At 37.5% G+C, this 24,806-nt stretch overlaps 1 protein-coding gene across 1 annotated transcript; it reads left to right on the top strand.

Annotated features, from left to right (window-relative positions):
* Nucleotides 1–207: 207 nt before the first annotated feature.
* Nucleotides 208–24,154, top strand: LOC132132168 (ceramide glucosyltransferase). Its single transcript, XM_059544472.1, has 9 exons — nt 208–427; nt 6,163–6,304; nt 19,794–19,896; nt 21,307–21,408; nt 21,604–21,716; nt 22,162–22,340; nt 22,870–22,956; nt 23,207–23,393; nt 23,674–24,154. Exons 1-9 carry the CDS (start codon nt 330–332, stop codon nt 23,842–23,844), a joined length of 1,182 nt encoding a protein of 393 aa, XP_059400455.1. The 5' UTR covers nt 208–329; the 3' UTR covers nt 23,845–24,154.
* Nucleotides 24,155–24,806: the final 652 nt, after the last annotated feature.

Raw genomic sequence — 24,806 nt, 5'->3', positions numbered from 1 at the left:
GGAAAAGAAACTAGTATCTGAAAAGTAAGTACTAGTAAAATGAAAAAAAAGATACTAGTACGGCTGATAGATTAAATGTTACAACGGCTTGCCATAGCCACCACGACCGCGGTTCATACTCGGCCCCACCCATTTACGCGTCTTCGCTTCAGCTACGCGCTGATTCCCCGCAGACACGCCCACTTAGTTCAGTCATCTGAATGTGTGTGTATATGCGTGCGTGCGTGTGTGTGTATGTGTATGTGTGTGTGTGTGAGAAAGAGCGAGAGAGATCTTCCAGCATTAGGGCCGAACACTGAGGTGTCATCGCATCCGGACACAGGACAGCTATGGCCCTGCTTGATCTAGCCCTGCAAGGCTTCTCCATCTTCGGCTTCGGCTTGTTCATCGTCCTCTGGCTCATGCACCTCGTGTCTATCATCTACGTGTAAGTGACTGCGGCATCATTGATTTGAGGGAAACCATCAAACGCGACGTGACGCCGATCGCAAGCTTGCAGCGTAGACAGATTCATTGATTGTAACGGGAGCGTTGTAGCATGTCTCGTCGCGTCGCTGCGTTCAGTGCAGATAGGGTGTCTTGCTAACAGGAACACTGGTTTCCTCTTCGGCTCGGTGTTACTGCTACTGCGTGAAAATATATTTATATCTATCAACACGTTCATATTGCTAGCACCATCAGCTGGCGGGGGATGAATTAATAGTTAATAAAACGTCAATCATACACCCATTAGCCTCCGACTAGACTTACATTAATCTCTCTCTCTTTTTTTATAGCTAGCGATGATAGTTAGCATAGCCACTGCGCACTGTTCGTGTTATTTTATTCGTTACTTTACAAAGTCTAACGGGGTTTTTAAATCACGCGGGGGTTTAATTTCTCAGGAGGCTTTTATTAATTGTCTGTGGTGAGAGTCAGAGCTGTTCCAGTTTCACTAGACACCCGGCTTTCCTGATTGGTATTTAATGGCATTTGTTTATATTAAAATGGTTTTGTTTGGGTTAGTCGTGTTTAGAAAACCTGTCCTCACCAACACGGTTGTTTACCATTGATATAATCATCAGTTTTCTATTGAGATAACCAATGTTTATTATTCATAACATACCATCTCCCATTTTATTATTTCATATCATATAAATCTGTTCTATCAGGTAATGTATGTCTATACATATATATATATACCAATTATATTGTAAAATGGCATCAATAACCCATAGACAGTATTTGAATAAACACACACACACACACACACGTGTATATATATATATATATATATATATATATATATATATATATATATAAACACTACCGTTCAAATGTTTGGGATCAGTAAGGTTTACAGAACCTACAAAATACAGAAAGAAATATTGTGAAATATTATTACAATGTAAAATAATGCTTTCCTGTTTTAATATACATGATATACATAAATTAAAAGTAATTTATTCCTGTGATGAATAAAAAGTTAAAAAGAAGGGCATTTATTTAAAATAGAAACATTTTCTAACAATATAGGCGGTTTCATCACAGGAATAAATTATATTTTAAAGTATATTAAAATAGAAACCAATATTTTATATTGTAATAACATTTTGCAATGTTACTGTTTTTTTTCTGTATTTTTGATCAAATAAATGCAGCCTTGGTGAGTATAAGAGACTTCTTTAAAAAACATTACAAGACTTACTGAATCCAAACTTTTGTTTAGTTGTATGTATGTGTGATCCTCTGACTGAAGGCTATAATAAACTGAACTTTGTAGACTAGGGAGCTTTGGGAATTTCCTCCACCTGCAACAGTGTGTCATGTGAGTTGGCTTGGTTTCTGTCATGCTTTGATCCGACTACAGAATAACCCACACACAGCATTCTGAAACCAGACGCATTCTCTTTCGGCGTTCTGATCTGAGTCAGGCTGATCATGCAGGCTCCTGTTGTTTGTGTCCGTCTTACATAATTGTTTTTGGACATTTGCAAATTCCCAAATGATGTGTCCTTGTTCACCCGCTAATGCAAAAATGGCCAGGCTTCAGGAGGAGGTCGCCTCGGGTCATACGACACACATTCTAATGAGTCTTAAGACGTCAGTTTCCTTTTTTTATCATGCATTACGAAATGCTTATACTGTAATCTTTATTATTCCCTCTCTGCTCTTGAGCTTTTGGTGTTTAGTTTTACTTTTGAACAAGCTCCGGGTTTTAAGATCTTTTTTTTATTGACAAAACAAGTCAGGTCAAGTTTTGAAGTCATCATGCACTCATAAATGAACATGGGGTTTCATTTAAAAGCTTTGGAAACAAGAGCCGTTACAAAAATCTAACTGAAAATCCACTTTGTTAAATGGATTCTGGTCTGAATAGATGACTGTGACGTCACATTGATTTGTTGTGAGACAGGAATGAAAGGAAAGTGGCAGTGTCAGAGATGTTAAGAGGAAGAAATACAGGTTGGGTGATGTAATCGAGAGGCTCTTTGAGTCCCGAGTACACCTAGTTTCAGTAGTGAGGTGTGAGGATGGTGTGATGCCCGTCCTTTGGGAACCTCACCCAAGTGGAGTCCTTCCTCGTGTGCCGTGGTTCCTGTTCCTCAGCTCTGATGTTACTCCTGTGGTATGTGACATTTGACCCAGTGTGATGATGGGATGTGTTTAGTAAAATTTCTTTATGTAATCCTTCCTCTTTGCATGAAGTCGGGAAGTTGCACAAATCTTTATAGCTTCATGTTGGATTGCCACAAAGAGAAAGCACTGATAGTTGGGACTGATTGACGGGAACAGAAAAGTTCACTTTTTCCAAAGGTTTTAACAACAGCCCTATATGAGTCTTTATTGTATTGAAGGTACCACCACATTAGAGAACGTTTGGATGCAATTGTCTGTTTGTCAGTAGTGATGTGTGAAGTACAGACCAAACCAAGCATCAAGCAATTTCTTTACGAAATTTAGCTCCATCCATGGCCGTGAAGTGTGAAGCTGTATCTGTCTTTTATAAATAAGACTGTTCTGAGATATGAAGGATGCAGTACTACTCTCTAGGTACTCAAGAAGATTAACACAATGTTATGTCCTCTTTAAAGCAAACTGAAGAAGCATAGCTGGTGCATACTGAGCACTAGCATATGACCGTTTATAACACTGTACTTTAGAAATGTGCCTCCCACGTACAAATCTCACTTGTATAGAGGAAATAATGCTTTATTTTAAAAGCTGTTTCTCCGCCTTGGGGCATCCAAGGAAGTGAATTCCTGATGGTTCATTAAAATTTAGTCATTGTTATTTTAGGAATGTAGTCTTTTAGTCTTTGAGCATTGGGTAGTGGTGTTGCTTCCCAGTCCGCTAATGCTGCGAGGCGGTGAGATGAGGCTGTGTTGCCCCCCATATTTAATAGAGCGTGAGAGAGGAAGACACCTCCAGCAGGAGCAGCTCTCACATGAACTGATGAAGAGCTGCTGTAAACACATGTGCAGAGCTGAGTGAATGAGAGGCCTTTCCTTCACTAACATCTATATTACATATGATTTTGTAGTTCATCTTTTTACAACTTTATTGATGGTAAAAATATGTAAATTAAAGAGAGAAGAGGGTGGGACGGGGTCAGGCAATGTGGGTAATGAACATTTAGGTTAGGTGGCTTATGTAATGTGTATGTTTTAAATATATGACCAATACTGATTCTTATGTCTAAGGGTCTGGTAACCGATATATAACACAAATAATACAAATAATTAAAATAATAAATGTAAATTAAAATAAGCAACAGCAATAATGATTACTTTATTTTTGAGCCATGTTTCACTTTTTTTCGACATTCGTGATTGTTGCATTTCAACAATTGTAGGGCAAGTTGCAATTTTGGCAGTTGCATGTTCAATTTGAAAATTGTTCGTAAAGCAGCTGTTACTCTTCACTTATTCTATACATATATCTCCACACAAAACAAAGCTTCCATCAATACATTTTAAATAAAAGCATACGTTTTTCCAGAGCTAAATACCATAAAAAAATTATTTACTATATTTACAGAAAACGTGTAAAAAAAAAAAAATATATTGCTTTAGTTAATAATTCTATAGATTTAGAATTAGAACACACCCAAAACTTAAATTGGATAAAAAAGGTATGCATATGATCATAACTCTGCAAATAAATGTATTGTTTTATTTGGGATGGTCGAAAAGGCAACTTAAGCTAAGTATATGTATTTCTCACTTAAGAGAAATATTTGCTAGTTAGGTTGAATATGCCATTTATTTACAAATGCCATTTATTTCTAAAAAAACAAATGAAACAAATGAACCGATAACCGATTATGAAGAAAAGTTTGATTGGCTGTAACAAATATCGGTTAAAATGATTATCGGTATTTATAATTTACATATTTATGTATAATACAATTTTATGCTAATAGTCTGATATGTATTTGGACAACTGTTCTGTACTGTACACTGATTTTTAAAAGTTAGTCAGGCAATCAGTTGATGCAAATATTTTCAATATGGCCCAATATCAGCCTGGCAAATATATATCACATCAATAAGCACTATTGAAAATGGCAGTTTATGGAGTTTTAGCTCTCATTTTACTTTTTTTTTGTTTAATGCTCAGTCTTGGCATTAGATGGAGCTTGACATGTTGTTTGAGATTCACAAGAACCAACAGTGATGTTTTGGCAGTCAAGGTACACTGCCAAACTCTCAGAACCAAACATACTCAGACAGCTAAATCTTTCTTCCAGCTTTTAATGCCTACTGCTGTCTTGGAAGCTTCTGCGCCTTTTTTTCTGTGGAGTGCTGGCAAGTGTGTCAGGAAAGACTCCAGACCCTTCAGACAGAAACCAATGGGAGGTGCACAAGTGGAGTTCCTGAGAAGCAGAGGGTGCTGGAATTACTGATCAAATTGCCCAATTTTAAAATGTCTCTATAAACATTGACACGGTTAACTTGGCATTACCTGAGCATTGTTCCATCAAACAAGACATAACTCGAACACGAACAGTTCTCAGAAATAGTTTGAGCTTAAGAGGGTTTTTAAATGGTTTTGTGACATCCAGGAATGTTCTGATTTGATTTCCATTCTAAAACTGTGCCAAAGAGGTTCTGGTAACATCATACATTTAATAAGTCAGCCACCTGACCCCATAGTCTATGGGAGACTTCCTTCTTTAATCAAAGTATAAAAAAGTGTGAACTGACATATCTTTAATAATGAAACTGCAGTAACTTGGGAAACTAAACCAGTTTGATCACCTGCTTTGCTGCGGTACGTAGGTGAACTTTCAGCTGCCAGTCAAACTGCAAGCAAACAGTTGATCACTGTTTGAAATAATGCGCCGTCGCACTGTATGGACGTGTGCTGCAGCCTTCATTTGGTTACTGGAGGATGCTTGCAAATAGAGTCCCCAGGATTTGTGTCAATGTGTGCAACATAGACCTGGTTCTTGTGTCTTGTTGTAGTGTAATTCTCTTTGATATTTTTTTATTGCATCACAGTGTTTATCTGTAAAAGGATTAAGATAAATTCTGATCATAAATGCACAGGAATGTGCAGAGATTTAGATTTATTTGCTATTGCCAGCCCATTGTCCCCAGGATCACAAAGAACCATCCTGCACAACAAAAGCAACATAATATGTTTTACCCTGTGGACACTTGAAATGCACTTATAATTTCTGACATGCCCTTATAAAATGAATGCATTACAATATTGAGTTACATTATTTTTTTAAAAAAGTAACAAATTGCTTTACTTTATGGAAACAAATGCTATGTTGCCATTTGTGTTACTTTTCTGATCTGGGCTGGGCTAATTTTTCTCTCTTCATCAAAAAAAAAAAAGACATGTTATCTTTAAAGTAAATTTTGCTTATTATTATCATGGTTGAATTAGATCATCAAAGACATTATGGGGTCAAATACATAAAGGATTAACATTTTTAAATACAGCAGGTTTGCATTTGCACTGTTTTTATTCATTTTGAGGAATACTGAATCTGTTTTTGTGCTAGTGAGATGAGTAAATGCACGTTCACATGTAGTGTAAGAACTACTGTACAGTAACCTCAACATGGGCTATCAGTCAGTAAATGGGAAATGCATGCATATTGCATAACCCTCAACACTGAAATGCACAGTGTAATATAAAAACATTTGTTCTCTCTCTTTTCAGCCGTCTGCATCTCAACAGGAAGACCACAGAAAAGGTGCCATACAGCAAACTGGCTGGTGTGTCGCTGCTAAAACCCCTCAAAGGTGTGGACCCCAATCTCATAAACAATCTGGAGACATTTTTTGAGCTGGACTATCCCAAGGTACCTTCCTCTAAACTCTGACCTTTTTGTTGCTCGTGCTGCTGTTTCAAGTTGCTGACAGTCATGTTCATTTCATGTTGTTGTTGTTGTTGTTATTATTATTATATGCATTTGCTATTATGTGTTTGAAACCCTTAAGTTTCAATCTGACATATTCCTATCTGACATTCTTAAGGCACTGACTGGAGAGTTTCATATTTGAATAGGTGTTCAAATTTTCCTAGCAAATGTATGTATCTGAAGGCCGTCCCAAATATTCAGGCCTGAGCATTGTGAAAGGTAAAAGTGTACCTTAATGAGGTACATACAAAACATGTCCAGGTCACGTTCATAAAGACCATATATTTTGCATAAAGAGAATAAAGCCGACTTTTAGCATTTTGCCGTGATTTCAGGATCCCCACAAGTTTTCATCACTGTAATGACATTTTCATCATATTTTAACATTTTCAGTGTTCAGAAGTTTGGGGTCGGTGCAATTGTGTAATGTTTTGAAACAAGTCTCTGCATTTATTTGATCAAAAATACAGTAAAAACAGTAATATTGTGAAATAACTCGTTTCTATTAGAATATATTTTTAAATATAATTTATTTCTGTGAAGCAAAGTTGATTTTTCAGCATCATTCCTCCAGTCTTCAGTGTCACGCGATCCTTCAGAAATCTGTGCTGATAAAAAAAAATTGCATTAAGCTTAATTTTCTTTCAGCAAAATATCACATTTATTTTTGTGGGAAATGAGACCTGGCTATGTTCTTCATTAGTTTCACCCATCAGGATTTGCTAAAGGCGGCAACTGTTCAACAGTAATGAAGAGGTTAGGGCAGACGTGATGGAAACACGCAGGGTGCGTCCCCTGATAATACATACTCATCTTTGTTGCTGAGCACTGCCACCGTCTAATTACAGTGTTTCTATTTTGCATCGTGACTTGAGCACAAAGCTTTTGAAAAAATCACTGATGCTTTTCTAATGAGGAGCTTTTCCAGGTGTGGCTGCTCTGCGAAATAACCCATTTACCGTTGGATGATTGTGCTCTGTTGGAAGCCATCTGTCAGAGCTCCTAAATTAAAAATGAAACTAATCTGGCATATAACATGCAATTCTATGACCTTCTCTGAACAGAAAGTCCAGTCCCCTCAATCTCTTCTGATGGTATTATAGTTAAAAAAAACACTATTGCTAGTAATACACTGCATATACTTGTATGAACCTAAATTTAGTACATTTAAAATGTTGTAGCTAGGTTTTCTGTAATTTTCTGAAATTTTTTAAATGTATTTTCATTAGACTTTTATTGTATTACAGTAAAAATGCTTCACTTAAAAAAAAAAAAAAACAGTAAAAAAAAATACTACAGTATATCATTGCACTTGGGGTTTCTGGGTCAGTTTTGGGGTCTTTTAAACGTGTTTTAATATCAGACCCTACAGTACTTTATACCATATTTATACCGATTAACTTTAGATAGCTGGTTTGCTATGTGACCAGCTAACTTTAGCTTAGCTGGCCTGCGCTAGCCTGCAAAAACTCACTATATCTTTGCATTCTCATTTCCATTTTACATGCGACTTCTCTGCTTGGTGGATTACACTTTGGGATTATGGGTAGTGTAGTAATTCAGCAATTTAACAATTACATTTACATTTAGTCATTTTGTTTAGGCGCTTTTATCCAAAGCGACTTACAATTGGGGATACATAAAGCGATTCTTCTTAAAGAGGCAAACAGACACAGGAAGTGCTTGTAATACCAAGTTTTAGACATTGTTCAAATAAATACAAGCTAGAAAAAGAAGGAATAAATAAAGAGAGAGGTTTTTTTTTTTTTTTTTTTTTTTAAGCTGTGAAGCAAAGTAGTTTAGAAAGAGATGAGTTTTGAAAATCGTCAGGGATTCAGCATTCCAGATGGGGTGAGGAGATCATTCCACCAGCCAGGAATTGTGAACGAGAGTGTTCTGGAAAGTGATTTTGAGCCTTTCTGTGATGGTACCACGAGACGTTGCTCACTAGCTGATCTCAGACTTCTGGAGGGGATGTAGATTTGTAATAGTGAGTGGAAGTAGGCGGGTACTGAGCCTGTGGCTGTTTGCAAGCATCAATGTTTTGAACTTGATGCGAGCCACAATCGGCAGCCAGTGCAAGGAAATAAAGAGAGGTGTAACATGAGCTCTTTTTGGGTTCGTTGAAGACCAGTCGTGCCGCTGCATTCTGAATCATTTGTAGAGGTTTGATTGTGCTTGATGGAAGTCCAGCCAGAAGAGCATTGCTGTAGTCCAGCCTAGAAATTACAAGGGCCTGGACAAGAAGTTGTACAGCATGCTCCGTTAGAAAGGGCCTGATATTTCTGATGTTGTGCAATGCAAACCTGCAAGATCAAGCAGTCTTTGTAATGTGGTCTTTGAAGGTCAGCTGGTCATCAAAGGTTACACCAAGATTTCTGACCGAAGTTGATGGGGAAATTGTAGAATAGCCTAGCTGGATGGAGAAATTATACTGTAGAGTAAGAAAATAAGCTCAGTCTTTGCCAGGTTGAGCTGTAAGTGATATTCTTTCATCCATGCCAAGATGTCCTCCAGGCAGCCTGAGATAAGTGCAATTACCGTTGGATCATCTGGTTGAAATGAAAGATAGCTGTTTGTCATCAGCATAGCAGTGGTAAGAGAATCCATGTGCCTGTATGATGGGACCCAGTGATGTCGTGTATATGGAGAAGAGGAGGTGACCAAGAACTGATCCCTGAGGAACCCCAGTGACAAGTTGATGTGCTTTGGATACCTCCACTCCCCAAGCCACCCTGAAAGACCTACCAGTAAGATAGGATTCAAACCAGCAAAGTTTATATCCCTTATGATGCCCAGTGATGAGAGGGCAGACAGAAGGATCTGATGATTGACAGTGTCAAAAGCAGCAGATAGATCCAGCATAATAAGAACTAGGGGTGTAACGGTACGTTTATTCTTACCGGACCGTTTCGGTACAGGGCTTTCGGTACGGTGCACGTGTGTACCGATGACCGAATGCAATATTTTGTATGCGGAAGATATACATTTTCGTGTTTCCAAACGAACATATTAAGTGGCGGAAGTCTCCGCGTTCAGCGCAAATCCCGCCCTGCAGCTGATTCTAAGGCCGGTGACACACTGGCTGCGTGGCGTGAGCGTGGCGTTTCTGCTGCGTGTCAGTTGCGTGATGGCTGCCTCGGGTTTTCTGTGTCTTTACACACCAGAATCGTGCCTGACGTGGCGCTGGCGTGCTGCTGCTACTGTAGGTGACATAGAGGGAGGCCGCCGACAGACCAGGATCTTGTCTTCACGACAACAATATCTATACTTCATGTTGAGCATAAATATAAAGCCTACTGATAAAGGACACCGTAAACAGTATTGACGGCAAAATAGACTATGTTTGACAGGTGCAATATGCCAGTGTGTCACTGGCCTAAGGTTTTCAAAAGGCACCACGCGAGTGTGAACATCACTACAACTAGGAAAAAAACAATTGTAATTCAAACGCAGCTCCCGTCGGCATTTAAACAGACCTTTGCTCTAAATTCCGATCGGTCCAACGCAATAACGAAATCTGAGCAGGTCTAAAAACTGAAACTGCTGATGCTGCATTTTACACGTTGGAAAAGTTTTATATATATTTTTTAAATATGAGCAGGCCTACAAGCTGGGATTGGTAATGCTGCACTGTAATCATAGTTATTTATTTATATTTTTCATTATATTTTATTATATGATATTGGTTTGAGACTGAGAGTATTTTATTTAGTGGAGAACTTTGCAGCAGTATTTTATTTCTTATTATTTTTTTATTTTATATATATTTTATTAAAAAGTATTTTTTTAAAAAGTGTAAACAAATTGTTAAAAAAAAAGTTTATAGTAATAAACAACCTGCAGTTTAATGTTTGCATTTCTTTCCCTTACTGTACCGAAAATGAACCGAACCGTGACTTTAAAACCAAGGTACGTACCGAACCGTGATTTTTGCGTACCGTTACACCCCTAATAAGAACTGATGATTTGGAATCAGCTTTTGCGATCCGCAGGGCTTCTGTGACTGTCAGTAGTGCAGTCTCCGTTTAATGGCCTATCCTGAAACCTGATTGGTTAGCGTCCAGTTTATTGTTCTGTGAAAGAAACAATGATATCTGGTTGAAAACAACTCTTTCGAGGGTTTTCACTATGAATGGAAGGAGAGAGACAGGTCTGTTGCTATCTGTAAGAGAGGTGTTTAATGTAGGTTTTTTGAGCTGTGGGGTTACCTGAGCCTGCTTGAATGTGCCTGTGAGGAGATATGTATTGATGTGTGTGAGTGCTGGTAAAAGTGTAGGATAGATTGCTTGGAGGAGGTTTGAGGGGATTGGGTCTAGAGGGCATGCTGTAGGATGGCTGGGGAGGTGAAGTTTTTATATTTCTGCCTCAGTGAGGAGACGGAAGGAAAGAAAAGGTAAAAACCCACTGCTTTTTTCACATGCCGCCTCAAAGAAAACGCCTCTGTACAATAATGTATACATATAAATCCAGTCATTACTTTCTCAATCAATCAATTTCTGCATTATATTTATGTGACTAAAGGCAAAACCTAAGTGATGATTCATTGTTTCTTAGGATCTACAGAATAATCTGTAGACTTTCACAATGAGTCAAGGGCGAATGAAGGTTGAGGTTTCTGTAGTTTAGTCTTGTATCAAAGTGTTGATGGTGGTGGATAAAGCCCTCTGCTCAAGATTCGGGCCATGTGATGTGTGTGAAGTTAGATGACTGGGTACATTATTTCTGCAGTGGTGCATTCAGACAGTCTGCTCTGTTTTCCCACACATCTGTTTGAGCCGCACAGATGTTGATTCTTCCTCCAACTACTGCTCTTTGTTGGGTTGGAGAAGTGGTTCCACTCTTTAGGAGTATACCTTGTGAAATTTCAAGTGAACAACAGGAGGGGAAGATTATCTTATAAAGCGTCTTCTGTGAAGGAATCAGATCTAATCATCTAGATCTAGAAAATCAAGAAAAGTGATAGAAAAGATCTAGAAAATATCCATTTGAAATCATTTCATCTCAAGCAGATTCCAAACTAAGTGATTTCCCTGTCTGCTCTGCAAGTGAAGCTACTACTGACGCCACACAATCACAGCCAATCAGATGTTTTGTGTTCAACCTTTAGTTCTAGTCCCCTTTATCTGACTGGACAAGTGTTTCATTAATTCATTCCTTATCTGTGTTCCAGACAGTCTGTATGTTTCTCAGTGACATGCAATGATTGTTTCAGTTTTTACTCAGTTTGGAACTTTTTCCCCTTATTTTAGCCAAAGATGTTGGCTTTATAAATTTAAGTATTTTGTATTTTTATTTATTGTATTTTCTTTAATAGTATAGTAGATTTTAAGATATTGATACATTTATTTGTAATATGAAATTTCTCTTCTCGACTAATTCAGGTCTCAATCAGATCAAAACAAGTGTAAATTAATCTTTAATTTCTCTTCAGAGACATTAAATAGCTTCCCTCTTTTAATTAAGATTTTGCCACATGCAATTACAAGAGGAAGTTAAAATTTTGGACTGTTGCAGCTTTATTAAAAATGCTTGATGTCCAATTAAATCATTCCAAGGCTCTCAAATTCAAGTGCATGGGTAATAAAAAATGAAAAATAATGAATTGCTTTCAATAGCTATGCCAACAGCAAGAGTCCCTTCTTTTATAGCAGGTTTATTCCTGACTTAATTCCTGGGCATTGCAGGCATTCCATGGAACTGCAATTTGCATATTTGTTTTTGACTTCCATGGAAGATGAGTTTATCAAGACACTAGGGCTGCAGCTATCGATTCTTTTTGTAATCGATTAATCTAGCACTTAATCGATTGATTAATCGGATAATTTTTTTGTGTGTGTTTTTAGACAACCAAAACAAATAATGCATAACGAAAATGATGTGGCTGTAAAATGATCAAGAATTTGGCTTTAATTTCTAAAAATAAAACAAGAGGTATTGAAAATATCTGTTTTATGTAGATTTCTACACCTGCAGCATTTACCATTAGGCTACTAACAAATAATATGTAATTTCTTGGGTGAGCCTATTTGCTATGGTAACCTAGCAACCTGTGTGTGTGTGTGTGTGTGTGTGCACGCATGCAGTGCCTGAGGAAGAGTGACACCCAAGTCAGACCAGTTGCTTCATTGCAGTTTGGTATGGCAGAATACATACATTTTCAATAGAACGCTGCATTTGGCTTGCATCACTTGCATTGCGGTGCGTTTTAGGTGAAGCATCCATTCGAAAAATCGCTTCGCAACATCACATCCCGGTGTTTACAGTGAATGCATGCTGAAATTATTGTTGCGTGGCTACAAACTATCTAAAAGTTTAAGCATATGTGATGCATTGCCGCGATTGGTCTCACTGTGATTGAACGTGAATACGTTTACTACTTAAAAACATCAATGCTAAACATCATATCTAGTCAAACCACATCACGACATCGCTACAAATACAGTATGGGATTAAAATCAGCGAACATCAATGTATAGGCTTAGGCTACGTTACCTTGTTTCAGCGATGCTTGGTGGTGAAACAGCATGAAGTGGATGTTTTTGGTTCAGATGCTAAATCATTGAAGTCGTACTGCTGTGGAATGCCAGGTGTACTTTGCAGTAGACACATTGCACCTTGTTCTCTTCTTTTTTAAGAATGTAATGATCCCAAACTTTAGACATTCTCTGCCGTTTATGGACATCTTTACTCTCCGCCATCGCGCCAACTAAATTCAAAATGTATCATGTGCTATGGTGTGCTTCCTGAACATTGAACAACGGTCTGTGTGAATCAGATCCCTGGGCGTATAGTGCATGTCATAGGAATTTAACGAGGCTTCGAGGCAGAGTTTTTGCCTCGGACTTTTTGTAATCGAGTAAATGGGTGAACAAGACACATACTTTGACAGGGTTCGTACGGGTGCTTTAAATCCTTGAAAATGTTTGAATTTTAATGTAGTGCTTTCAAGGTTTGAAAAAGTGCTTGGATTTTGGATAAAGTGCTGGAAACAGCTTGAAAATACGCCTTGCATTGGTTTCATAATAATTTGCTTTAATAATGTATAGTTTGCTTTTTAGATAAAATAAGCTTTGAAAGTCAAAAAACACGATACATCTTAATGTGACGATTGAACTTCAGAAAGCTATGATTTCGTTGAATAAACATTTCAATCAAAATGCAGCATGGGTGTTTTTATATAACTATCTCTGAAGACATCTGCCTTCAGAAAAGATTCGATGGCATTTTTATTTCATCTCTCATATGTTCAATGTTTGAAAAAAGTAGCGTTTATTAGCGCAACACTGTTGGCAGAGAATGAAAGTGTATTTTTCAATCAGCCCGTCTGCTGTTTTTGTTCAGAACCATGCGGAAATCGACCCGTGTTTTTAAGCAGCATAAACGGAGTTGTGAATGTGGATAGACAAAAAGCTGTGTGATTTAAATTAAAATAATAGAATTTTGCTTTGGAGAGGGTGTAAAGAACCCTGCTATGAGTTCAATCCAGGATATTGTATCTGTCATCTCTAGGGCCGTTGTTTCTCTTTCAGCATGCGTTCATTCTTTTACGGTTCTTTTACTGTAAGTCAAGCACCACCATCACTCAGTCTTGACTATACAGGCTCATAGCCAATGATATTATATACTTTTTTTCAATTAAATAACCTTATTCAGCTTGTGAGATAAAAAAATCCCATCATCTGCCTAAACGAAATTATAACAAAATTAAAAAGTGATTATTGTTTGACAAACCGCTCTTATATTTAGAGTGCTTATATATCAGTGCTTGAATGGCTAGGCTATTGCTAAACCTTATGTGAAATTTTTGTTAGTTAAATTTCATTGCAATTTTTTGCGGCAGCAATTTCATCAGTTTTCCTCCAAGGAATGCTTGTATTAATAAACTGGATTAATAATATTTTACCGTGAATGCATAAAAATTTAAGTGTCTGGGAAAAAAAGTAGACTATGACCAACAAATACAATTAAATTGATACATTTTTCACAAATATTTGTTACAAATATTTATTCTTATTTGTCATTTTAAACATTTTCTTGTATCTTAGGCCCACTCAGAATCAGAATAAAGAACTGTAGATTTATTTGTTCATTTAGTAATTCGGCCATTGACAGTTCATCCTTTTGTTCATTAAATATTTTGGCTGGTTATGAGCATTTATGCGTTCTACTACCAATAGGAGTGTATTACTCTCAGCTCAGATTAACACATATATTACAGCACAGTTTGTTCAATTTATTTTGCCTAAGTTACTGCAGGAGTACACAGTGGTTGCATTGCAGTGGCCAGTCAAAATCAACTTCCAAGTGAAATCTGTGCTAACAAAGTAAATGTTACCAGGAATGTTAAATGACGCACAAAACAGTGGAATGTGATCTCGATCTGGATGTCATGAGGGCCAGATGTTCAGCTGCTGAGAGCTGTTCAGTTTTATCACATATGTCTACCACATCCTCAACCAATTAACAAACTGCTAATTTTAACTGTGTTTTTATGTTAGCCTGTTGATTTGTTTGGTTAACCTCTGATCAAATCATTTCCGGCTGTCATGTTCTGATTGCTATCTGCTTTTACTTTTTCTCAGATAAACATAGTTCCATCCTCAATATCAGTGTGATTTAACATGCTTTAAGGACATTCAGGAACATGTGTTCACTAGGGGGTGGGCGATATGGGAAAAATATTCCAGAGTATTTTCAATGTGAACCAGCAACTGTTTGTTTACCCACATTGTTTATAATATCTTTTGTGTTCAGCTATTAAATAAATCAATACAGGTTTGTGACAATGTGACAGTGAGTAAATAATGACAGAAATTGAATTTTAGGGTGATCTATCCCTTGACAGTAATGACAGTAGGCTGCATGTTTAATAGGCCTACTGTCCCTTTCCCTGTGAGCTTTCCCTTTTCTGTCAACGGTTTACTTTTATTTTAGACATAACCAACTTGAGTCTACTTGTAAACCTTGTGTGTTTTGATCGTATTCGCTGCAAAAAATAACTTAGTTCAATAATCAGGCGCTGTTTGACAGGCTTTAGTTTGCGCTCTTCGCTCAGAAAAAGCACAGGTCAGACCAGCACGGGAATGAAACATTTAAAGCTCATGCAAATAATGATAAAGTAACTCTACTGCTGAGTTAACACAGCTGTGAATGCATGTGGCATTATACAGTATATGACAGAGGCACCAGAACTGCAGCTGATAGAATGTGCGCTGCAGCACGATACTACGATATTTCTTCAAAAGCAGATCCTGGAGACATTATCGTCCACGATCAAAATTCGTCACATCGCACGCACACCCCTAGTTTTCACTAAAACGGGTTGTTAAAGTAAGAGCAAGATATTTACAAGGGATGTAACGATTAACTGCGAGCCGGTTGAAAATCGATTCAAATATGTGACAGTTCAAATCGGTTGAGATGTTAAACAGATCGCGATTCATTTAGGGGTAGGAGTTTATATGAATGCATGTCTGAGGGGAACTTACGGTCTTTAGAAAAGTTTAGATGGTATTTTTTCTTTTCATCTTGCCTCCGTATAATTCATATTCAGTTTCAAAATTGCAGTGCTGCTTTGTTTACAGCGGTAACCAAGGAAACTCTTTAAGTGCCGCCTGCTGGCAGAGAGTGAATCTGCATCTCGTTCAGCTCTTCTGATGTTTCATGCAAATATTTTTGTGTAGTTGCACAAAACTGATGTCAAACCATTCTGTTTTTGCTTCCAATTTGAGATGACCTGTGCATTTTCTAGTGTAATTACTCCTTTTACTATACAAACATTGGTCTTCCTCCTTTTACCTCTTTTGTGTTCGAGATTGTAACCCAACTAACCAAAGTATATGACAGTTATGTAATTATAACGTAATCTGATTACTGAACTTTCATTACCGCAATGTTGTCGCAACCAAAAAAGTGAAATTCCTGGATACCTTACCACAACATAACTTTTAACATTTGTCGGTTAGTAATTGCGTCATTGTGGCATCAGTAGTTTAACCTTATTCATGTCCTCATTTGCTTAATCTACATTGTAATTTAAAGACTATTTTAGGGGTGGGCAATATGGCAAAAATATATATAAAAAAAATGATAATCATGATTCACCATTTTATCACATTTCTTTATGTTGGTTTTAATATTATGCAAGTTGTCTTAGCAGTACAGCCAAACTAATTCCCCTGTTATAAAAACAAAGCTTTATAACATAACAAAATATAAAATTAAAAGGAATGCCAGATATTTAGAAATACTTATTTTATCTTTGTTAATAGATAAATGTTTTTTTCATCATATATCTGGCTAAGTGAAGAACGAAAAATAACTGTTTATCGGGGCCTTTATTAATGACAGCAAAGTGGGATTTGTTTGGTAGGTTTTTTTTTTTTTTTTTGGTTGAACTTTCCAACTGGTTCTGCTAGGGGTGTGCACGGATAGTCGAACATTCGAATATTCGTTCTGCTCTAATTATTCGATAAATAAAAATGATATTTGAATAAAAAAAATAAAAAAAAATCACAATAAAACCTAATTTGGACACTTTCCTTGATTCTCCACGTCATATTTGAAGATGTATGCAAGCAAAAAATAATGAATGAATGAATGAATAAACTACGGTCTTCTACAGTACTTCAAATATGCCGTGGAGAATCACAGAAAGTGACCGAATTCAAGAACATTGTTGCGGCATCTCTCAAGCAACGAATAAACACCTTTAACTTGGAGAATGCAGTGAAAACTCCTCTTCTCGCGTCTGCCCTAGACCCTCGGCACAAACATCTCAGGTTTTTTTGATGAAAACATGAGAGAAGTAAGAAAAAAAACTTTTTTGAACATTATCAGAACATTTCCCTTGATGCGAGTGGTGCGGATGCAGCCGCCGCCACCAACGATGAAGAGGATGCAATGCCCACTCGTCGGAAAAGGCTGAGCCAGTTCTTCAGCGATGATTACAGAGAGTCCAGCCGAGACGAGTGGGAACAGTTCTTGCTTATTTGCTTAGCACACCGTTATTTGTGAGTCCCGCCAACGTCTGTGCCGTCAGAGCGCGTTTTCTCTGCAGCCGGCCTTATTGTTAACAGACTAAGGAGCCGACTTTCCCCCGATCATGTTTACATGCCCGTATTTCTTATCAAGAACATGTAAAACAATAGAAAAAAAAAGAAAAAAAGATTTGCTGACAGTTTCAAAGTTAAGTGTAGGCTACGTTCTACAATAGCCTAATTGCTGCAGGCTGCTTTACGTTTTTTCTTTGTTCACTTTTTTTTTTGTTCACTTTTTTTTTTCTCTGTTCACTTTTTTTTCTTCTTTTAATCTGTACTTTTGTTTGTTTGCACGCATTGTGAAAGGTTTTCAGCTACAAAACACGATGTGTATTGTTCTAGCTTATTGTGTGTAAACTTGTTGAAAATGACGGAAACAATAAATGTTGCTGAAAAATAACGTCTGTCTCATTAAACTTAATTTAAATAAACAAATATTCGAATATTCGTTTTTTGTGAGCTCAAATATTCGAATGTGATATTTGCGGGAAAACACCCATCCCTAGGTTCTGCTTCATTTCTTCGTTCTTCTTCTATTGGATTGAATTACAGTCTTGTGCGACAGCACCACACTGGTCAAACCGCGTTATTGCAGCCATTATGTTATATGAGATCTCAGGACTGTTTGACAACAAAAGTATTTGTCAGCTGTTTTTATGGTCGAAGTTGTTCATCCATACTAACAAGCACAAACTTTGATGATTTTGAATGTGTTGAGAGATAAAATATATCCCGTGCACAGTGTGAATTGTAAATTTTAAGGTGGAATGACAAATAAGAATCCAAGATAAAAAAATAAAAAAAGTATTTAAAAAAAAAAATAGTTTAAAATGATTGTGCCAATTGCATGCGTCTTTGTCATTTTTATTATTATTATTATTATTTTTTTTTTTACAGTTTAATCTAATTGCTTTAATTAAATATTACCTTTTACTTGATAGTTATATTAAGCTATTTTTATTTAAACCTTGAAAGCATATAAGTTACAATTCCTAAACACAAGCACTTCTATTTTGCTGTTTTTGACAAATGTCACAAGATCTGAGATGTTGAACAGTTGGATTTCCCCTTGCTTTCCACTTCACCTCTCTTTGGCGCTAGTATTAATCTGTTATATTATTTCACAACCTCATGTTTAGTCTATGATGCTCCCTGATTCGGGACAGGTTGATCTCTGCTCAGTTCAGCGCTCCTGATTCTTTGCACTGGATCTAAATTGGAGGGCCTGCTCCCCAGACGCGTCAATAAATGATTGAATGAGAGCCTCCCACTCTTTCAGCGCAGCACTTTTACCCTGCTCGGGGTCACTGTCGCATACCCGCATCTCTGGACACACAGAAAAGGCCCTTTGTCTTTCCGCTCCTGTGTCCTGCGCCATAGCCATGGCAACATGGTCACTGTGGAGTATTATGAGGTGGCTGGAGGGGGACGGGGGTCTCTTGTCAGAGCGCAGGCCTGTTCTTTCTCACTTTGGCCCTGGTGCGACTCCAAGCTTCAAATAGCCTTCCCTGAAAGCCTTTATGCGGCCTGCCACACTTTCTTGGCCGCTCAATTCAGTAGAATGCAGGAAGTTCAGTGTTGTCAGCTCAGACCAAACCAGCGAGATCAATTCAGATTGGTTTTTTTAATTGATTTTGTCCATGACTTTGACTTAGAGGTCAAAATGTCTCAAATAATTGTCATATTTTAACTGCTTCTCCTTGCTTGTTTTTCTTACCAAAAATAAACATAAAAATGTATGTATATGTATTTATGTGTGTGTGTGTGTGTGTGTGTGTGTATATATATATATATATATATATATATATATATATATATATATATATATATATATATATATATATACATATACATATATATATACACACACACACATACATACATACATACATACATACATATATGGTCCAAAAAATATCAGAATAGATTTATTAAGAAATTAAAAATTTGTATCCATTAAAAATTCATACTAATAAAAACATTCATCATATAAAAAGTGTTTTCAAGTTGTTGTATGTGCAATAAGAACCATTTGTAACATCTGCACAATATAACATTGTGCAGTGTAAATGATTTACACAAAAAATCAACTGAATAATTATTATAATAGATTATATTTTTCCATGATATAACCCCCATTAACTGTAGGCCAGACTGATTTATCGGCAGTCACTATTTGGCAGTTTGACCTCAACTTGTCTTCCTCACAATTATGCAGCGGTACAGAGCTTGTGATGTACTTTGGGTGATTGAACAGCATCTTTGAAACAGCCAGCATCAATTTACAGCAGTCTCTAAATGTATTATTGTGCCATAATAACTTGATGACATGTTCTCTTTTACAAACAGAGTGAGTTGCTCAACATTGTTTCTGCCTGTTTCCACAGTATGAAATTCTGCTGTGTGTCCAAGACCATGACGATCCAGCTATCGATGTTTGTAAAAAGCTGCTGGGCAAATATCCAAATGTTGACGCCAGGTTATTTATAGGTAAGTATTTGATGATAATCGTAACACTTTTTAATGTAACATGAAGGCAATAATAGAGAGAACTCGGGCAGTGTTGTGCTGAGGTGCATCTCTGGTCCCCCGTGGATTTGGTTCTCTGTTTCGTTTAGCCCACCGTGTGCAGGGAACTGGCAGGGTCTCTGAGGAGCCCTGTGGGGAGGAACGTGGCGTCCCGTGTGTGCGCCGCAATCCAACTGTGTATAAGCACATGTAGCTCTTGGAGTGGATATTGATTCTTGCTCATTAGGAACAGCTGGTGACAGGAGCGGGGGTCTCTCTGGGGTCCTGTTATCCCCCCCGCTGCCTTCAGCCAGTCTGTCATGTGCACAAACAGTCAGGGGAGACGGGCCGTCCCGGAGATGTCATCCGCTGCGTCGACTCAAGCTGAAGCCATGTTAGAAAACATGTATCGTCTGCGAGGTTGTGTTGCTTTAAACAGCTCTGAGTGGTTTAAGCCAATCAGACGCCGGTAAAGCGTGCTCTCAGAGGCCCTGTCGCCACATGATCTGTATGTGTTCAGTCCACAAATAAACATCTTCATCTGACTTTATTTACATCCATCCGTAAAGAGGATCTGCTTTACTGATGGATGCTAGACCTGTTACGATTAATATAATCGCTTGATCATGTTTATTTAATCTGATCTTGCGTTATTATAATTAAACATGACTTCTATCATTGTGCATTTTAATTTCAAGTCAAATTCTTTAATCAAATATAATATGTAGTCTTGCATCTTAATTGTATTGTTATTATCATCTTTAAATATGACTATATTTCCAGAAATTCCAGTCCTATTTTATATTGTAATTTGAAGTGGAATTGTATGAACATAATTCACTCCAGATTCACGTTTGCATATTTCATTTCTGGCTGTTACACTTTCATAATGTTATTTGGTTAACTAAAACTATTAAAATGTTTTTTGTTAATTGATATAAATAGAAATATTAGATTATAAAGTGAAAATTATTAATGGTGCCTTGGCAAAGAATTTAAATAAAAAATGTAAAAAAGAAAAATTACTAAAACTCAATAAAAAATAAATGAAAGCTAAAAAAAAAAAAAAAAAAAAATATATATATATATAAACTATAAAATTATTAAAATAGCAAAATAGCTATAAAAGAAAATATCAAATAATCATGTTTTTTATTATTCAGTGCCTCTTGTAACACAAGTGAACCAAGAGAGAAATATTGCTTTCTAATATATTTTGATTTCTGGAATATTATTAATATTCATGTCATTCTACCCTAAAACATCTGTAACTGTAAATTGATAACCACAATTTTTTTTTTAAATGGACAAATTGTATGATGGTATGAGACAATCATTTACAGCCCTAATGGTAATTATTATTGTCATTTTTTTCTCTTTATCTCGTTCTAGGGGGTAAGAAAGTTGGCATCAATCCAAAAATAAATAACCTCATGCCAGCTTATGAAGGGGCAAGGTACGAACTCGTCTGGATCTGTGACAGTGGCATTCGAGGTGAGTTTGCCCACATTATAATCGAAAACAGAGCACTTGAAACAAAATTTTATTCAGATGATCAAATCTTCAGAGTGTTCGAGTGAATACAATTCTTCATTCCTACTGTTTCCTGTGAACATTTCACTTCATATTTTTATGAGATTGACCTTTGAACAACTGTGTCCGTGCTAATCATGATGTAATATTCAACAGTGAAGCCAGACACTCTCACTGATATGGCTAATCAGATGACGGAGAAGGTGGGACTGGTTCACGGTCTTCCTTATGTGGCAGACAGACAAGGATTTGCCGCCACATTGGAGCAGGTCAGCAGCCTTTACTAAGATCTTCTGAATTCAGTGTTGGAGACGTTTGTCATCTGGATTTGGCTCCGGAAAGCTTTGATGCCTATGAACTCGTCATTGCTAATAGAACCTGTGTATTATGTATTCGAGGGCTGTTCTGTCCTGTCCTGTCACACTGCAATAAAACTGACACGTTGTGGCTGTATTTTAAGCTCCAAGTCAAACCCAATCACCGAATCATCTCTCGATCGATTAAATATTATATTAGTGTAGTAGATGAGCCATTACATTTAATAGGTGTTACAAAAACAGACTTCGAAGGCAATATATCAGCATGTTAAATTGACAGCTCTGCTAATAAATAACTGGGTGAAGTGTTTACATGAGTAATATGATTCTTAATGCATCATGTCTTTATAGATGAATTATGTGGAGTATAAACACTGTCCTACATGGCATCCTGCAGGTTTATTTTGGAACCTCACATCCTCGTTCCTACATCTCGGCCAATGTCACGGGAATCAAGTGCGTCACGGGGATGTCGTGTCTCATGAGGAAGGAGATCCTGGACCAAGCTGGTGGGCTGATTGCGTTTGCTCAGTACATCGCTGAAGATTACTTCATGGCCAAGGCCATCGCAGACAGGTTTGCCAAACTCATTAAATACCTGTACAGTGCTAGTAGCTTTTGATATCACACTCCATCGGCTTACATTTTTTTCATCGTCCTTAAAGCAATAAATTACAACACACTCTGTAACACACTCACCCTCATGTAGCTCCAAAACTCTGCCTTTATTTCTTCTGTGAAACACACAAGCAGAATGATCAAGTGTATGTTTTTAATAACATGTCTATATAGTTTTATACATTTTTATTTATTAGATTTAGTTAATTTTGTTTTCTATTTTAGTACCTCAGATAAACTAAACAACATTTAGAAACGTTGCATTTTGTATGAAGTGCATTTATTTCTATGCACAAATGTAGTATGTCTATTTAGAGTTTGAGAGTTTGGCTTCCCTGTGCCTTTGTTGTGTGGAAAAGATCATCTCAAGGTGATGGAGCACCCAAGTTATTGTTTTGAATAAAATATTCCTTCAGAATTGTACCTCTCGGGCTTAGATAAAATGTCCTTTATTTGTCAGTTCAATGATGTGGGCTTTCTCTTGCAGAGGATGGAAATTTTCCATGGCAACGCAGGTAGCCATGCAGAATTCCGGCTCGTACTCCATTGCACAATTCCAGTCTCGCATGATCAGGTACAATCTGCTTTTTAGGTTCAGTACTGTTTTTCAGATGGGGCCACCTCTAGTGCATTGATGATAGCATTGCAGATGGATTCCTGTCTTTTAAATTGCATCATAATACAGAGCATATCTTGATAAGTCTCTCAGAATAAGCTATCCAATAAGCTAAAGATGGTTTAGATAAGCTTTAGATGGTTACATTTCCCATTTTGTGGTGCAAAAATACTGCTGAGCTCGCCTCATTGTCCTCTGCTCTTAATAGATGGGCCAAACTGAGAATCAACATGCTGCCGGCCACCATCATCGAGCCCGTCTCCGAGTGCTTTGTGGCCAGTCTTATCATCGGCTGGGCCGCCCACCATGTGTTTCGCTGGGACATCATGGTGTTTTTCCTGTGCCATTGCCTGGCCTGGTTCATTTCGGATTACATCCAGCTGAGAGGAGTACAGGTGAGACGCTATTTCAGCTCCATTCTGGTACAAAACAACCAATTTTTTGACAATCAAATCAATTCCCAAAGGTTAAAACTAAGTCTTGCCCTATTGATTCTGGGTGTTAATCCAATTCTAACTCTAGAATTCTAGAAACATTTCTTGTTTGACAATCTATAAACCGATGGTTTTCAACTCTCAAGCATCATAAATTGTTCTTCAAAGCCAATTGATCTTGAAGTGCAGCATTTGTCGGTTCTTGTTGTAATTCTTGTCTTTCTACTCCTTTTCCTCAAAGGGCGGCCCTCCATCCTTCTCCAAGCTGGACTACGCAGTGGCCTGGTTCATCAGGGAGTCCATGACAATTCAGATATTCTTGTCCGCTCTTTGGGACCCCACCATCAGCTGGAGAGCGGGACGTTACCGATTGCGTTGCGGAGGTACAGCAGAGGAAATCTTGGAGGTTTAAACGGCACCGTGTGCCTTGAATTATGCACTGATGTGAACATGGACACAGAACTGTGAGAAGACATGGGCGCAGATGGACAAATGAACTGCAACTTTCTTTTTGGAGTCGGGGGGGTGGGGGGTGATTCCTACTTCTGCTAGTTTTTAACCTGTGACTTTAGCAAATAGATTATTTATGTCCTTGGTGCTTTTTTTGTTTTCCTGTGCGGTCTGAACAATTGGAGACCTCGTTCTAGATGAGCCAAAAGTTATGAAGAAGAAGAAGAGGAGGCGGCACTTCAGCGGGCATCAGTAACCATGATAAAAAATGTATCTAAATGTAACTTTTTTTTTTTTTTTTTAAGTTGTGCAAACAAGTTTAGTGCTGGTTTAACAGCTGTCTCGTGACATATCCATTTTATGATGAGTTTGAATGAACGGTACAGTTTTTAATGATGATCGTGAGATGGAGAATGACTGAAGCCTTTTAAAATGGCACTAGCCCATGAATGGATCACTTGCTTATCACAGTGTTGCTCTCAACATCCAGCACTCTTGCCATATTTTAGACATTTTTGGACTTCTGAATGCTCAAAACGGATCCACTCAGGTCCATTTTATGTTTACTGGACAGAGCAATATCTTCTGTAGAGGTAATATATAAGGAATTATGGCATACTGACGATCGATCCTGCAGTATTCAAAAACGAGGTTTACGCCTCAACGTGATATCTGCAGATGAAATTGAGTGCCATTTATTGTTATAATTTTGGCATCTTTAGTGCAGATTTCTTCAAGGTCTTTTATCTTCCCGTGCTTCATTTTCTGCAGCAGTTGCTCTCGTACCAGGATCAGAGTTTGCTAAAACACATTTCCTGCCCTGCTGTTGTTTGTTTGAGAAGCTGTCAGTATTTTCCTGATGTTTGACTGGATATAAATGCATAAACTGTCTGATCATTTCATCCAATGTCATTTCAGTTAGCC

This window comes from Carassius carassius, chromosome 49 (assembly GCF_963082965.1).
Source record: "Carassius carassius chromosome 49, fCarCar2.1, whole genome shotgun sequence".
In the NCBI taxonomy this organism is placed as follows: Eukaryota; Metazoa; Chordata; class Actinopteri; order Cypriniformes; family Cyprinidae; genus Carassius; species Carassius carassius.
This window is presented reverse-complemented; position numbering and strand designations above follow the sequence as displayed.